At 43.5% G+C, this 17,859-nt stretch overlaps 1 protein-coding gene across 2 annotated transcripts in view; it reads right to left on the bottom strand.

The window, feature by feature from the left end:
- CSMD2 (CUB and Sushi multiple domains 2) overlaps positions 1–17,330 on the bottom strand; it is an 831,733-nt gene extending 814,403 nt beyond the window's left edge. The window contains exon 1 of one of the 2 annotated variants that reach the window (XM_060257873.1): positions 17,082–17,330. In XM_060257873.1, coding sequence (XP_060113856.1) covers positions 17,082–17,238 — 157 coding nt within the window. In that variant the 5' untranslated portion in view covers positions 17,239–17,330. The remainder of the gene's footprint in view (positions 1–17,081) is intronic. The other variant, XM_060257874.1, reaches the window with a different exon arrangement.
- Between the last annotated feature and the right edge of the window lie 529 nt (positions 17,331–17,859).

Here is a 17,859-nt window from a genome sequence, read left to right as displayed (position 1 = left end):
TTCCTTTTAATGCTGACATATGCTTTACCCCTTATATCTCCACAAAGAAATGGGGCAGAGACTTTTTGTTTTACATGAAAACTAAGGCCTCAGAGAACCTGACAGACAGATTGCTATAAATGTTACAGCAGTGTAAAATATTTATGAGCCATTTTTTAATAAAAATCTGGAAAAGTCCATGGTGACATGGGGGAAGGGCTGTTGCCAGGGGCTGATGCAAGAAAAATGCAGGGAAGCCTGCTTTGCTGGAGCTCCATTGCCACTGGGCTGTACTGGCAGCCATAAGAGATAAACTATCCAAACCTGTTCCCATATCCCACAGGAATGAATATCACACAGGAACTTCTTATTCTTGCAAAAAGTAAACCGTGGCTCTTGCAGATAAGTGTCCCAAACATGCAAAGTTGCTTTTTGTCAAATGGAGAAGGCATCTGCAGAGATTTCACACTACCACAGAAGCAGCACTGTCTCATTGCAAGAGAAATCTGGGGAGGGTATTCTGGGAGTAGTCTGTTGGGGAAAACATAACAAACAGATAACAAAAGGGCTTCCATGTGTGGGTCAGCATACACTGTCAAATGGTGTGGTCCTCCCATATGGGGGGGGGGGGGGGATGCTTGTAATGCACCTAGCCAATGAAGGGCAGAAATGGATGTGAGCAAGAGAAAAGGGGAAGAGGGCAAATGGAAAACGCCTACCACTTCCCCCCTTGTCCTCATTCAGCACACACAACCCACCTTCTCTGTCACCATTATTATTGAATGAGTGTCTGTCCCTGGGAAGCAGAGGAGGAGGAGATCAACAAACCAGCACTGTGCCGTTGCTAGGCAATGTCCTCATACACTCTCTTAACTGCTTTCAGGTGATTTCAAAAACGGTAGGACCACTGAAGCAAGGCTACACCAAGGGACTCCCTAGTACAGTGTTCACCTCTGATGATGTGTGCTTGAGACTGATTTATGGTAATTCCCCCCTCCTCCCCCCAAAAGAGCTCATTCACAAGAGCTGCATAATAAGAGCCATAAATTCACGGCTCCATCACCACTCACTACATCAGAGCCATAAACTAGGGTTACCAGTGTCTAGGTTGGGCTTGGAGATCTCCCAGAATTACAACTGATCTCCAGGCTACTTGGATCAGTTCTCCTGGAGAACAGCTGCTATGGAGTGTGGGCTCTATCGCATTAGCTTCTCTGATTTCCAAATCAGAAAAAAAATGGGACATACTTTTTTTTAAAAAAGAGCATTAGACCATCTGAGGTCCCTCCATCCAAAAATTCTGCCCTCCCCCAGGCTTCTTCCCCCCCGCCCCCAAATCTCCAAGTATTTCCCAACCCAGACCTGGCAACCACACAGCTGCATCACTGCTCAAACAAGTAGACTGCACACTTAGCAAAAGGAATAGCAGCTAGCAGCCAATCATAAGAACAATAATCTTGCCTGAATATGGCAGAATACACATCAAAACCCATATAAATACTACAGAGCTAAAAAATGGCATGTAGTGTAATTAAAAAATAAAATCAACTTATTTTAACATTTAAAAAAAATCAAAAAGTTTGCCACGTTCAGTAACATAAAGCAGTAGTTCTGTGGCACCTTAAAGTTGCCAGATGCCCTCAGTGGCAGGTTGTAGTTCAGGGACAAAGCACCCTCTAGTAAGATTACCAACACTGGGTTGGGGGGTGGAGCCTGAGGAGGGGTGGACGTGGGAAGGGGAGGGACCCCAGCAGGGTATAATGCCTGTCCACCCTACAATGCAGCCATTTTTTCCCTCCAGGGTAACTGATCTTGGTCATCCAGAGATCCTGTAAGAGTGGAAGATCTCCAGGTGCCAGCTGGAGGTTAGCAACCCTATCTTCCAGCATTCCTTTTTTTTTTGGCTCAACCTTGGTTAAGCCTCAAGTATAGAGAGATAAGGGTTCTAGCTCTCCCTTGACCCGCTCCATCCACCCTGTCATCCAGGCAGGTGTTCTAGCTCACCTTTGACCCTCTCCATCCAAGCATCATGGGAGCAGTCTGGCCCTTCCTCCTTGGCCTTCTCTGACCAAGCCCAACAAAGGATTGCCTGGGGGTTGGCTGACTCCCAATCTGAGCCAACGGCCTCCCTGGCTAGGCCCTCCCTTCTGCCCTGCCATGAGGTCTTAAGAGGCTGTTCTGCCTGCCTGCACAGGCCCCCAAGAGACTGCAGCTGCTGCCAGGCCCCTGGCTTGTTCCCAGGGACAGCCTATTGCCTGATCCCCACTTCCCATCTAGGGTTGCCAGCCTCCAGGTGGGGCCTGGAGATCTCCCACTTTTACAACTGATCTCCAGCTGGCAAAAGTCAGGTCCCCTGGAGAAAACGGCTGCCTGGAAGGGTGGACTCTATGGCATTGTACCATCCTGAGGCCCCTCCCCTCCCCTTCCCAAACCCCATCCTCTTCCAGATCCACCCCCAACATCTCCAGGTATTTTCCAACACAAACCTGGCAACCTTATTTCCTTCTGAGGCATGAGCTGGGCCTACCACCTCTCTTCTGAGGCATGTGCTGCTGCTGGCTCATCTCTGAGCATGGCCTTGCCCTTGATCCTCCCCCCACAACTGTTGGTTGGGCTGCCTGCCTCAGAGGTGCCTGGGTAAGGACATCTCTTGCTCCAGTCTCCTCTAGAGTAGGTGAATGTGAGGGACTTCCAACCCAGACAAAAATCTAATATTAATTGCAGCATAAGCTTTTTTTTTTTTTTTGCTCCAAGTCACAGCATACATGCAACAAGATGCTTTTTAGTGTATATCCATTAAATCAATGTTTTTTATATACACAAAAGAAACACAGGTATATCCAGCTAACAGATACATCCAACTAACAGACATATACCCCAACACATCTGTTGGAAGTACAAGCTGATTCGCAAATGCTTGTGCTGGTATCAATTTTGTTAGACCTGAAGGTATCTGTTTTACTTTGCTGTTACAGACTCTTATCTAGCTGGAATTGTGATTTTAAGTGACTAAATAGCTTGGTTTGCAATGAAATCTGAACTTGATACAAGCACATTGAAGTCTATGCTTACAATCTTTGCTGACTTTCTATTAAGCACATTAAAACCTGCTTTTCCGTGTGAAAGAGCCATGGAGAAAAAAAAGACTTATGAGGTCAAGCATTTTACCATAGGGCATAAATTACTCTGCCAAGCTATGAATATTTATGGTGACTATTGACAAAATAGCATTATCAATGATTTTCCATCTTCAAGAGAAACACCATTCTGGCCGACCACTGTCATTCCTTGATTCTGGGTGCAATCCTGCACAGTTGCAGCAGACCCGTTAATTCTCACCGGCTTCAGATGATATAAATGGTTTAATATTTCTTTTTGTTCACACCAGAACTATATCCCATCTCTTCTTTAAGGAACCACAAGAAGCATTTATGAGGGGTATCTCACTTTATCATTGCAACATGCCTGTGGTGTAGAACAGGCTGAAAGAAAATGACTCATTCACAGCCACCCCACCAGGTCCAGCTTCACAGCTGGGCAAGGATCTGAGCCCAGGTTTCCTCAATCTAAGGCCAACAGTCTATCCACAACACAAGTGGGTTTTCCCCCCCAAAACTGTGGCTGATTTCGCACTGACCTTTTACTGGCGCGACCACCCTCCTCACGCCGGCGGATCTGCAGGGATTTCGCACCAGAAGCGCCGGCGCAGCCAAAAGAGCCGGCAACTTCCGTCCTGAAACCACCTCAAACGGAAACCGCCAAGAAGCAGGAAAACGTTTGAGCGGGTTTCGCGACGGAAGTAGCCGGCTCTTTTGGCTGCGCCGGCGCTTCTGGTGCGAAATCCCTGCAGATCCGCCGGCGTGAGGAGGGTGGTCGCGCCAGTAAAAGGTCAGTGCGAAAATGCCCTGTGTCTCAAGAGATCCTTGGCATCCCAGGAAGCTTATGGGAAAGCTTCAATAACAAAACCAGTAACAAAGAATCAGCTTCCCTGAAAACCATGTTGATCATCAATACTGATGTTCCCCATAAAGTGGACTTACAGTAACTCTATTAACAAGTAGCAATGAATGCAGGTCCTGAATAAGTGTGCATGCATTGAATGTAACATGAGAATTACCCAACACACAAATAAAAAAAAATCAAATATATACCGTACACCCAGGGGCTTACAGTAGGCTCTGTACTAAGTTCCAGGAAGATTGGCTACATCAGGAGTCTGTGGCCTAATATGCAAAGGAGTTCCTGCTACAAAAAACCCCCCCCTGTGTACACCAATGCCTTTTTCACAAGTTCAGTGAATGCAGGCGCAATGCATGCCCTGGAGTTTGCATTTTGTTAAATGGCTCAACCATGGAAGGGCAAGGGGAGCTATCTGGAGTTGGAATTAGTTGAAAGGAAGTTGCCATTGTTTTTTGTAAGATGGCTTCCACGCCTTGAATAACTGGAAGTGAGGGGAAAATTCAACAGGTCCTTTAAGCTTTGTATGCTTTTCTTCCCATTAACAAAAAAAAAGAACAGTGCTACTCCACACTAACAAAAAGATGTGGGCAATTCTTCTCTTGCTCCAACCCCAGTATGTTTTTAAAATTAGTGTTGGTTAGCAATACACAAAACCTTCCTGAACAATTTCACTGGTCATCAAAGCACTCTTTAAGCTTCTTGCTAACGTTTCATCCAGGAAGAAACTCCAGGTTTGCATCAATTCTGAGCCAACTAAGTTTTAGACTTATCTTCAAGATATGGAACAGAAAGTCCCATCATTTCCTGTAGCGAGACCTAGGTCTTTCTTCCTTTTAAGTTCTAGTGTTGGGTCCTTGATCTTGCCAAGAGACTGGAGTGGAAATGGAGACTTTAATCTGCCAAGTATGCAGTTCTCTGCCTGTTCCAGACTTTGCCTCTGGCTCTCCACCTTTCTTCAAACCTGAAAAAAACTCTGGAGGTGCAAGAGGTGGCCAGATCTATTCAGAGGGGTTTCCTGGCCTGCTGATTCCAAGGGGACTTGAACAAGAAATGTGGTCCACCCTGGAGCTTCTGGGTGGACCACATAGCAAGAAACTCCTCTTCTGAGGCATCTTCTTCCCAAGTGCAGATTGGACTAGGGCAGGCCTTGACATTGTGCTTCAGATAAAGTCAGATGGCCCTTAGGCTTGGCTACTGTACATGGAGCTGCTCTTGAAGGTATCCTGAAATTGCACTTGGTTCAAAATGTTGCAGCCATTTGCCATCAGGAGTAAGTTGTTATGCTAGTATCATTACAGATTCTTATGTTGGCTACCTACAAGCTTCTAGATTCAATTCAAGGTGCCTGCACCTATCTTTAAAAGCCCCCCACAACCTGCAAGCCACATACAATGACTTTGCCTTCCTGTATATACCTGTACATCAGCTCCAATCATCCAAGCTGGATTTGTATTTTGTTTAAACTGAGAGGCTATTTTATTGTTTTAAATTTGTCATCATCCGCTGACTCAGATTTGTTTTGGGGGAATAAATTGGGCTTAAAAACATTTGAAACAACTATATAAACTCTAGACAGGACATTCCAGGCAGCATAGAAACAAAACGAGCTCCTAAGAGAGATGGCATAAAATCACTACCCTTGGAGGTCTTCAAGAAAAAGCCACTAAGGGTGATCACTTTAGATTCAGAGAATCTCAGAACTGAGTCCATGTGATTTGCACAGCTCCACTCCTTTCATCTTCATAGCCACACCTAGAATTCCACTTTTAGTTACAGACTGCAAGAACTTCTCTTCGTTTATATATGAATTCTTCCACAAACATTGCCCCATACCAGGGACCACATCTGAAGTTATATTAACTGTGCCTAAATAACAGGTTTGTTTTTTTAACTGGCCCAGCAACCGGTGGCAAAGAGGACCTCATCACTCTCTGCACTGTTTCAGACAGCCTTAATGGAGGAGAGCTTACTGCAAAATGCACAGAGAGGAAAAACACACTCTGGCAAATTGCTCAGTGATGCTCTCAACATTGAACCAACTTGACAGTGAACGTGCAGGACCAAGGTCCATGGCAGACTGCCTGTATCATGCTCCATGCACCTGTTTTGATGCATGTTTCCTTCTGACAGAACTCCAAGACAATTGGAAGGCAGCCAGATCTTCCCTCCTCCCTTCCCTCAAGCAGCAGCTCTGCAGAATAGCTCAGCTACCAAAGAGACTGTCAACTGCTCCAGGTTTGCATGGGTAACCCAACAAGGACTGGATTGGAAGTACTCAGAAATGAAGCTGACTCCTGGAAGAAACAAGTACCCAAATCTGAAATTTTGACACTTATCTGTCAAGAAGGTAATTTGTCTTTTCACCCCAAATTAAAAATAATAAAGACACCTGTATTACTGGCTTGACCTCCGTACCAAATCCTGGCTATGGAACAAGGACTGCCTGACCTTAACATGAAGATATCAAACTGTTTTGAGACATTAATATATCCAACTGTTCACTGCAAGAGTATTTTATGTACACTGCTTAGCAGATTGTCATCTATCCTCTGCTTACAGCCTTTCAGTGAAAAAGAATCTACCACCCCCCAAGGCAGGGTTTTCCACTACTGAACAGCTTTTAGCATTAGGAAGCTTCTCCTAATATTTAGCCAAAATGTATTCCAGTGTAATTTCCATACATTGTTCTCTGTAGCAAGACAGAAAAATTCTGTTTCATTTTCTATATGATGTCCCTTTAGATATATGCCAGTCAGTTTATTTATATGGCACCAAGCCAACAAAAAGCCTAATAATTAGATATATGAAGACAGCAATTGTGTATCTCCTTAATCTTTCATACTAAACATGTCTTTCTAGCTTTCCTCTGGTTTCCAGAACCTTCACCATCCTGGTCACACTGTCTGCATGCACTCTAGTCTGTCAACATCCTTGTTGAAATGCAGGGCCCAGAACGGGACCTACAAGTTCTGGATATGGTATTCCAGGTGAACCCTGGCCAGCACAGAACAGAATGGAATCATTTCCTGCAGCCTAGAAATGAATGCTTCTGTTAACACAGCATTCGTTTTTTTAGCAGCTGCATCACACTGCTGGCTCATGTTCAGCTTGTGATCAACTAACGCTGCAATTCTTTCAACCTTTATATACCACTGACACACCAGTAATGTTGAGAAATGCATACACTGGATCAGAAAAATTCAACATGAGAGAACACCATGGGTTTAAAATAAAGATTCATGGGTTCAATTTGCACAAGGGAGAAGAAAAACTGAAACGAGTATTTTTCAGTTGAACCAACTGGGATGAGAAATTCAATAGTGCTCATATAATTGGCTAACAAGGATGGTTTTTTTTTAAAATTAGACTATAAAACCAGCATTAAAACCTGTACAGCAACAAGTTATTTGACCGCTATTAAAGATTCAGAAACGGGGAGGGGAAAAACAACCAACAACCAAGTATATGTGAAAAGAAGCATTTTAATTTAATATACAGATCCCATTCTCTCATTAAAATATTCTCAAGGTCCCTAGCAGTATTCAGCTAGAACAATAAAAAAAGTTCACATTCTTGCTGGATGTTGAAATTAAATTGAATTTTAAGAGATCCTGTGCTGAGCAAATGCTTCTGCGAAGGGAGTTCTGGAGTCAAAGTGCTACAGAAGAGAAGGTAATGCCCCTGATAAGCTACCTATCTCATCCTATAAAGTGGGAAGGCACTGGCACATATTACTGGGCCTCAGCAGATTAACTTGGTTACTTGCCTCAAATACCAAACCTCCTGATTAACTCATTTTTAGCACATAACACCCACTCATACACAAAAAAAGTCCTGATTAACTCATTTTTAGCACATAACACCCACTCATACACAAAAAAAGTTCTTGCTCTCTTTTCATTCAAGGATCAGTAACGAGAGGGCTTTGGGGCAATCAGTGAGAGTTACCACCAGGCTGATTGCTTTGGGGCAATCAGTGAGTGTTACCACTAGCAGTTACCAATCCAGAGGCCAAAAGGGATAAAGAAGGAGTGTTTGTAGTACTTTGAGGAGGTAGGCTTGCCAGTCCCAGGTTTGGGCAGAGAATCCCCCTATTTTGCAGGCTCCTCCCCACCCCAACAGCCATAATGTGCCTTTAAATCTGGGCAGGATATTTTATTTATTTATTTATTATTTATTTATTACATTTGATTTATATCCCGCCCTCTCCGCAAGCGGACTCAGGGCAGCTCACAGTATCTAGACAATTAAACAAATAAAATATATAAAACCATAATTTACATTTTCAGTTTAAAAACGTATTACAATTCGAGATTATTAAAACCATTATATAGTGATGAATACATTATAGCGGCATTAGAATTCCAAGCCGTGAACACCGGCGTTCTGTGTGATGTCCGGTGGCAGCCATCTTCGTCAAGCCTAGAAGGCCTGCTTGAACAACTCGGTCTTACAGGCCCTGCGGAATGCAGACAGATCCCGCAGGGCCCGTATGGCTTCTGAAAGAGCATTCCAAAGCTCTGGTGCTGCCACCGAGAAAGCCCTAGATCTTGTCACGCATAGCCTGGCTTCTTTTGGTCCGGGGACCGAGAGTAGGTTTTTTGCCCCTGAACGCAGTGCTCTCTGGGGAATATGCGGAGAAAGGCGGTCCCGTAGATAGGAGCTAGCAAACTGCTTGTTTTAGGGATGTGTGTATGCCTTTAAATTTCAACAGGATAAAAGCTGCATGGGGTGGGGCAAGCAGGCACAAGTCACATGGCTCTTCCCAGTGAGTGTGTTAAGTGTGTGAGAGAGAAGTGAGCAGAGTCCCTCTATGGTTTGCATTTGTTTCAGAAGTTGTGTGTGTATATTAAAATGGATAGTAAAGAGTCAACTAGAATCTGATTATGAGATGGAGGAAAACTCCACCCCTAGACTACTCTCTTCCTTATTCTTTTTCTGTGTTAGTCTGAAGTTGATTGAAATGAAACAGACTGGATACATTTAGCAACTCCCATGAGTAAAGCAATTTATACCATTGCCCAAATGAGATCACAAAAGTGCAGACTTGCAAACTATTTGTGTTTGGAAAAGGATTAATTGTTTTTTTTGGCTGCTATGTGTGTATGTATGCCCCTTAATAAAGCCACACTCGGAAATGCTACCAGAGCTTGGCAAGGGGGATGGCAACATCACAAGTGGGGGTATGACAATTATACTTCACAAGTGGGGGTATGACAATTATACTTTCATTTAGTGGAAGTGCAGGTGCTGGGGAAACATCTGAAGGTAAAGAGAGGATGAGGAAATGGACTGTATTCAGGGGGACAGCCTGCTATATTTTTATTTAGGGAATGGGAAAGTCTCCAGGCTCCACCATTAAGTCCTCAGATACTTCCTGAGTTGGACCTGGCATCCCTATGAGAAGGGAAGACATGAACCTCAGCCTCTCACTCTGTTTTCAAAATAATTCTCTAAGACTGCTTTAGGGCAGACATCCCCAACCTTTCTGAGTCTGAGGACAACAATGTAATTCTGTCACAGAATTACAAATGCTGAGATTGGTCACAGCCACAAAAATGACTGCCACTAAAATGGCTGCTGCAGAAAGTAGAGCCATCTACAAAATGGTTGTCCCAGATTACCTTTAGTCACAAGTGAAGATCCTTGTGCTGTGGCATCAGCTGCTGCGAAAGCAACATTTAAAAAAAAATCTGCACAGCAAATATCAGAAGTGGCCAATCAGAAGCCTTATTGAGCAAAAGCCCCACCTGTCCCCACCCACTTTATAAAAAAACACTTGGCAGGCTTCAGAAATCATGTCGGCAGGTGCCATGGTGCCCCTGGGCACCATGTTCAGAATCATTAGGATTTCAAAGGATTTAGGATTTCAAAGACTGGCATAACTAGGCCCAGTTGAATAGACATCCATCCTGATACAGTTTCCTCATGTAGACGCAAACTACTCATCATATACAAGGGTGGGAAATAATATCCCTCTCAGGTCCAATGTGTTTTCTTTCTTCTGTCTTAATTGTCAGTGGTATATAAATGCCATAAAAATGCTGTATTGTCCAAACACTGACAATAACAATGCGCAGAATGAAAACAAAGAAAGAGCACATTCGTGCATCTTCAAACTATCACAGAGTTCATTTTTTTTGTTCTGCTGTAAGCCACAGCTGACATGGTGACTCCATAAGGTTTTCAAGGCAAGAGACATTCAATTCAGAGGTAGTTTGCCACTACCTGTCTCTGCATTGCAACCCTGGACTTCCTTGGTGGTCTTCCTTCCAAATATTAACCAGGGCTGACCCTAGGGTTCCCAGTCCATAAGTCCACTTTTGGGGGCTTCTCTCCACCACCTGCCAGCCAGGGAAACCTCATCCCCAAACAGTGGCATCACTGACTCGACATCAGGAGGAAGTGACATCATCACACTGGAGAACGTCACACAGGGATGCTCTGGTTTGAGGGCAAAATTCTATGGTTTGAGGGCTATTTTACCATACAGTTTTGCCCTCAAACCAGAATGCCCTCATGTGACACCCCCAATGTGATTACATCAGTTCTGCACGACATCACTGCGTTGACGATGCCACTGCTCTCCGTTTAGAAGGCTCCCTCCCACCCCACCAGCAAGAGGTAAGGACTTGGCAGCCCTAGCTGATCCTGCTTAAGCTTCTGATATCTGACAAGATTGGGCTAGCCTGGGCTATCCAGGACAGGATACAGAGTTCATGGACATACTTGAGACCCAGAGTATCAGACTGAATCCCTGATCCACCATGAATTTTGCTGGGTGATTCTGGGCCAATCACTCTAGATCTCACAGGGTTGTTGCTGTGAGAATGAAATGGCAGAGGGGGTAACTATATTGTAAACCATGTTGGGTCCCCAAGGGGGGGGGGGAAGCAAAGTAAAAATGTAAAAAAAGAAACAAGAAAAATATATACTTTAACACTCCTAACCTGAATTTGTTTCACTGCAGGCTTTATAATTATCACTGACTTTGCATTTTTTTTCTTGTTCTAATTATTGCTCATATTACCTGCTTCGGTAATGCTTAAGCTTTGGTTCAGCTTGTGCTGCATGCTTTCCAATGGTGGAGACAGTTGTCCTGTTGAAAAATGTGTTATTCCACCACTAGGAAATTCCATTCCTGCGAAACCTTCCATAAAACAAAAAGCACCTAGTACCAGACAAAAGTGCTATGCATCGTCTCCACCACAAAGAGGGGAACAACCAGAAGCAAGCCTAGAATCCAAGTCTTTGGGTAAAAGATATAAATGTTTGAAATTGAATATCACCAGACTTCTGATGGTTTGGGATTCAATGACCCCTACATATATGACCAACAAAACCAGAGAAGGTTACACTAGCCAATGGTATTACTCTATATGTCAAAAAGGACCCAAAAAACATTAGGCAGACTCAGATTCAAATTCCCTTTCACCCCAGAAGCTCAATGATCTAATCTGAGTTGACAATTTTTCTTTCACCTGATCTGCATCACAAGGTTGTTGTGAAGATAATAAGAAAGATAATAAGAAAAGCCTATATATACACTTCAAGGTCTGGGGAGAAGAGGTGGTGGAGAATCAAAGGAATGTTATTTCTGTCCAAGCACAAACAAATTCAGAATCAATGTAGACAAAAGCACTAGAAGAACACTCACAAATAAGCAATACTGGAAACCTATTACCGTTCCCCTGAGCATTTTCAAATGATACCTTAGCTGCTTTATGCAGCAAAGCAGTCCTTCCTTTCTTATAGACTGTGGTGGTATTGCCATGAAGGAACAGTTTAAGAACAGAGGTACATTCATAATGGTTTTTAGAGCAGAAATCATATTCCTGCTGTTTCATCAATTCAACACCTCCCTTAGGAGATTCCTTAAGAGTTGGCCCTCTCTCTTGAATAGGCATCCTAATATAAGATGGAGATCCATCCAGATGTTTTCTCTAGACTGTCCAGCACACCATAAAACATGAACACTTGATTAAAAGATACCATGTTCATTTGAACATAACCCTGAATTTGCTTCTGTCCATTTAGCCTTACAGTGAGAAAAACGCCATAGTTTATTAAAAAAAATATTAACTATTCATTATCTGGCACAATGAAGGCCTATCAACAGGGCCTTCATCAAGTTGGGAGCATATCTCCAGTTGTATCCAATCTACATTTTATAAAGATTTGATGCCACAAAGGTAGCAGGAGAAAAAGTCCCTGAAATATCAGGATCTCTTTCTCATTTCTATCAACTACTGCTTCAGGTTTAACTACCAAGTATGCATATAATCTGCTTCAGACAGAATACACAACTGTCCACTCTCATGTCCATTATGTGTACACCAAAAGCAGCATTTTAGGGATGCCAGCTCTAGGTTAGGAAATACCTGGACATTTTGGGGGTGGAGCCTGGGGAAGGCATGGTTTGGAGAGGGGAGGAACCTCAGCAGGGTATAATGCCACAGAGTCCATCTTCCAAAGCAGCCATTTTCTTCCGAGGAACTGATACTGGTTGTCTGAAGATTAATTGTAATAATGGGAGATCTCCAGGTGCCACCTGAAAGTTGGCAACCCTAGCTATTGGCATCATTTGCAGGTTCAAAAACGATGAACCTTTCAAGTCAGAAGCCCTGTTAACATTACAGTGAATACACATTCAATTCATATTCAGTGTACATTTGATTTTTAAAAAATACATGTATAGAGTAATTCTCATGTTACATTCAACACATGTATCCTGAACATGAATGTGTGAAACAAACCACATGTTTTTGCAGGTCCTAGGTTCAATTGCAAACCAAATGAACATTGGCTGTATCTTATAACAGATGTGCACACATTCACTGTAACATGTGAACAGAGCTTCTTGTCCACAACAGACTTGAGACTCCCAGTGGGGTCCAAGATCAGCATACCTTGCAAGAACTCCTAGAAGTGTTATCCAAGGCAGGAGGGTCTCTCTCCCTCTTTTTAACTGCGCAACAGGCCACACCCTTTTTATTATGAAGCCAGAGCCCACCTATTTGTGCCATACAGTTTCTAGGAAAACTAAGAGATAAGGAATTCAGAAAATGACCTTTATATGTAACTAGCAAAATACCTGCTTGGAGGGAGGACATGCAGTTTTAAATGTTTTCATGACTGCAGTTCTCTTCAAGGGCCTATTTTGGGGGGCAGAAAGTGCAGCATATCTTTTTAAAAATATATAGTAATGATGAATGCAAGGCAAATAATCCTCAGAGGTGCAGCACATCTGAATGACCCTGCAAGATGATACAGATTCCACTCCATCCTGCAAGATGATACAGCATCCACTCCATCACTTGCATAGCACCACCAATTTGCTGGTCATAGCAAATCACGACAGAATCTTAGGAACTGGCATTCATATAGACCAAAGATTCGCTACATGGTGCCTTCTGCCATGGCCCTCGCTGAGGTGCTTCCTGGCCCCCTTATTGCTTCACCAAATGTTCTCAAAAAGCCAGAAGTGCTCAAGGACATCACAAAGTTGGGCACCCCTGACATAAAGATTTACAGCATGAGCTCAGGTCCTGTGCCATTGACTCTGAAAAGAGATGCTTTAAATCCCCGGCAATCTGAAGCTGGGAGAAACTGCCCAAACACCATCACCAAACAGCTCACTTTAGGACCAATGTACAAATATTTCTGGGGGAGACTTTCCCTTTGAGCTTAAAAAGGAGGTGGCATGATACAATATTTAAGGCACTGCCCTGGGATCTGTGAGGCCTGGTTTTAGAAGCCCCTTCTGCTATGAAGTTCACTTAGTGACTTTTGGCAGATCCATAGTCTTAGCCAAACCTACCTCACAGGGTTGTTGTGAGAATACAAAGAAGAGATAAAGGCATATGCCACTCAAAGCTCCAGAGGATGGGGGAAGGATAAAAGTGCACAAGATAAACAGAACACCAGTCACTAAAGCCTGGTTTATTCTCTGTCTGCAAGAGGACTCACACTCACAATACAGATAGCCAGAGGATGTTTTGTTGCATTTATAACAAAAATGCAGTGGCACCTTAAAGACCAACAATATTTATATCAATATGAGCTTTTTTTGTTAAACAATTTTATTGATAACATATGGTATCAATATGAGCTTTTGAGAGGCACAAATGACGTCTACAGAGAGAGACGTGTTGTTTTATCCCAGAAAAGATGGAGGATGGTAGATCAGTTGATGGTTTACAAAACGTTTTCAAAGCGGTCAAAGAGGTGATATGGAAAAGCTGTTTACCTTATGGTAGCCCCACACAGCCACATGATACAGTGGGCTGAAGACAACCTACAACCTCTGGTCTTCCAGGTCTAAACAAGAGAACCAGTGGGGTGACATGAATGGAATACTAGTCTTGGAGAACTGTGTTCAAATCCCCCTTCAGCCATGAAGCTCAGTGGTGATCTTAGAGCTGCCATGAGGAGATACTATTAACCTCCAGGTTCCTTAAACTAATGATAGACTAATGGCACACACCAATGTTGTCCCAAAAAGGCAGCGGAAAAAGAAATTTTACAGGCCAACTTGGCACAAAAGGAAAGGGTTAGAACTGAAGGCCAGGGGCTGTGTTCCTTCTGAGAGAAAACGTCTGAAAAATCTGGAGGGAAGTAAAAAAGAATGTTGACAAGGCTATCTGAATCTCTCACAATGTGCAAAGTGTCTCCACACATCTTTAATTCAAATCACAGGAAAGTAAGCTGAAGTTTAATATTAAGAATACTCTCAACACCCATTGATTTCAAGGGGATTTAAAGCTGCTTAGTCTTCTTTGGACAGCATGCTGTCAGAAGCAACTCAGCAATGGAACATGAAGGTTAGGGAAACAAGAAGCTAGAGATATGCGGAGAGCTTAAATATGTGTCTTAGGACACAAAACTGGGCTCAGTAACCAACCGCTATGGCTAGCCTGTTTTGAGAAAACTTTTTTTTTAATGCACTTTATTTTGGAAATACCCCAGCACAACAGAACCCTGGTATTTCACTGGAAACTGGCTGCAATCTCCTCTTCTTTCTTCACAGAAAAGCCCTTTTGATAGTGAATTTGGTTGCTAATGCAGCCTGAACTGCCAGCATGCTCAGGGACCTCATTGTTGCTTATGATTTTCTCCAAGATAACAACATCTGTACAGATGTTGGCAGCAATCTGTTGCCCCCCACCTTTAAATCCTCCTCATTTAAGGTATTCTGTCAATCAACAAGACTTACTGGCAAGTTTCAGTAACCAGATGCAAAGAAGACCAGCAAAGGTAGGTGGATTTAGGTATACATCTGGATGTATATATTTAATACAGGCTATAACTACTCCCCAGCAATTTTTTTCTGCACAGCTGTACTGCCACTCTTTGGGCACTGCGGGTTATTACTTCCAGCGCTGTACCTTTTTTCCAAGCAAAGAAATGGGTTGGAGCGGGCACTGTATGACAATGTGGAACCCATCGCCAAAGATCCATTTTCCGATCCACCACAAAACAGCAACCTTTCATTAATTGTTCATCATTCTACCAAAATCTATTTTGTTAAAAGTCTACAAACTAGAAACAATAGTATTCATGCAGCCAATGGGGCATACAATGATCCCAGTGTTATTTTTCATTAAGCACTAGTTACTTGCCCTAGAAAAGGAAAGTCTGAGGATTTGACTTGCGTTAGAGGAAGGGGAAAAACAGATAATCAGGTTCAGTAAAGAGGGACACAGATGAATACAGCTGATGCACAGAAGGGAAAAGGTTTGCAGGGAAGAAGAAAAAGACTCTCTGACACTACCACCGCCCATCAAAACCAAGCCCGGATGGGGGCAAGAACCAACAGAGATGGAGTACCCATCAGGGGCCATCATCTGACATTTCTGTTGACTTCAAAACCAAGATCAATTTTTAGCAGCCTGTTGGTAGTCAAAGAGAGCAGATAATCCGTCAACCACTTTCAACTCTGGCCCAGTGTCCCACTTGTAGGATAACCATGCATAAAGTCACAAAGGTTCCTTGAGGCAGGAAATGGTATGCAGCGAGTCAAAAGGAATATTTCAGCCCTAATCAGTTCATTAACTCTCATTCTCTTTCTGTATCTCTCCCCCCCACCTCCATCCTTGGAAGGGTTTCCAAGAGATGTCCTTGAACAAACAGCCAATTGTCAGCCAAAGACCTCTTGGAGAGAATCTCCCCATGATGAGAGACAACAGACTTGCATTTCAATTGGAATCACGAAGTTGACAGATTACATCCATGTATAATTCACTTTCTTTTAAAACAGACAGAGAGAGAAATGGAAGGGAGACCCCCCCCCCCCCCCAATTCTTGAAGGGAATCTGCCAAAAAGATCCAGCGAGGAAGAAACCTTACACCAAAAGCTCTGCAAAAAAACCTTCCTAGGGACAGGAGGACCCATATCCCCCTCCTTGCCGGAATGTCACTCCATCAAGAAATGAAACTTCAGCAATAGATTAGTTCTTTGCTTGGGTTCTGCTGCAAGGGCATACCGGAGCCTTTACTAAGGAAATAACCTTCCTGTTTCACCTAGCTGGGTCCCTTTTCAGAAAGCAGGTGGGCTCTGTTAGCATCAGAAAGCTGGGGGCAAATCCTCACTCCTGCTTTTCTTATCACAGGCAGGGCAAGGCGTGTGCTTCATTCATACAGTGTTTCCATAGGAATGCAACATCTCCAGAAAAAACATGGTCCAAGGTACGTAGTGAATGGGGGGGGGGGGGGCAAGCTATTAGAATATTTATTTCCCCAGCCTTGATGACTTCACACAGTGGCTCCCCCAGAAAGACAGCCAAATGATACTCTTCGTAAGAAGCAGAGCCCCCCCCCTTCTTTTCCCATCCTTCAAAACAAAAAAAAAACCTATTTTTCATATTTGTTGATCTTACTCCACATTCTTGCAAACTTTAACATCATGCTTTTAAACAATTGCCACGAAGAGGCTCTCCTTCCAGAGAGAGACCCAAACAGAATGACTCCCCCCCCCCCCCGCATACACACACCCAAGTTGGGGGGAAATGCAAAATAACTGGAGATTCTCCCAGGGGGTGGGGGAGCCTCCAACCAAAGCGCAAACATTACCCATGCAATAGACACACATACCCAACAGAACGCTCCCCGAAACTTAACCTCCTTTCGCTAGTTGCACTTACCGGCGGCTGATGTTGCCAGAACCCCCACCGATAGCAGAAGAATCCGGCTCCAGTAGCTCACCTCCACCGTCATGAGAGCAAAAATCCCCAATTTCCCCCAATTCCGTTTAAAGCTGCAGCGGCATGCCGGCTTGTCCCAGCCAAAAGAGGGTTGCATGTCAAAGAGGGGCTGGGGGGTTGATTTGCTTGGAGGAGAAGGAGGAGGGAGGGGAAGGAGGGGGGGAGGGAGGGAGCGGAGGATGATTGGTTTGGATTTTTTTTTTAAAAAAAAAAAAATCCCCCTCCTTTTGCTCAGTGGAATGATCTACAATGGAAGGAAAATCAGGTTACCTTTTAAAAATAAAATGAGGCGGGGGGCGGGATAGCTATTATTTAATGTCGTCTATACATTATTTGTATTTTTTTTTTTGCTCAGGGAACAAGAAATCCAAAGATCTCCCCCCCACTTTCCAGCGGCTGCAGCCGGACTAAACCAAGTCGCACAAGAGCTGGGGAGAAAGGAAAACTGGTTCTGTCTCCCCTTTCCTTTCTCTTCTTGCATTTTTTTTTTAAACAACGTCGCCTATTTTGGATCGAGCTTTTGAAGGATTAACAGCAAAAACTCCCATGGGTGTTATACGTTTAAATTCCAAGTGATTAATAATTGCTGCATCCTTAGGGTTGTTTTTTTTTAATGGTACCCTTTCTTTCTTTCTTTTTTTTTTTGCTAAAATGCTGGTAGGGGGGATTTGGATTGCTGTTCTATGCTACGTTAATTCACCACCACTGGTTTCCCCAT

This window comes from Heteronotia binoei, chromosome 17 (genome assembly GCF_032191835.1).
Source record: "Heteronotia binoei isolate CCM8104 ecotype False Entrance Well chromosome 17, APGP_CSIRO_Hbin_v1, whole genome shotgun sequence".
NCBI classification, from domain to species: domain Eukaryota; kingdom Metazoa; phylum Chordata; class Lepidosauria; order Squamata; family Gekkonidae; genus Heteronotia; species Heteronotia binoei.
The sequence above is the reverse complement of the archived record's forward strand: the minus strand, read 5'-3'. Positions and strand labels throughout refer to the sequence as shown.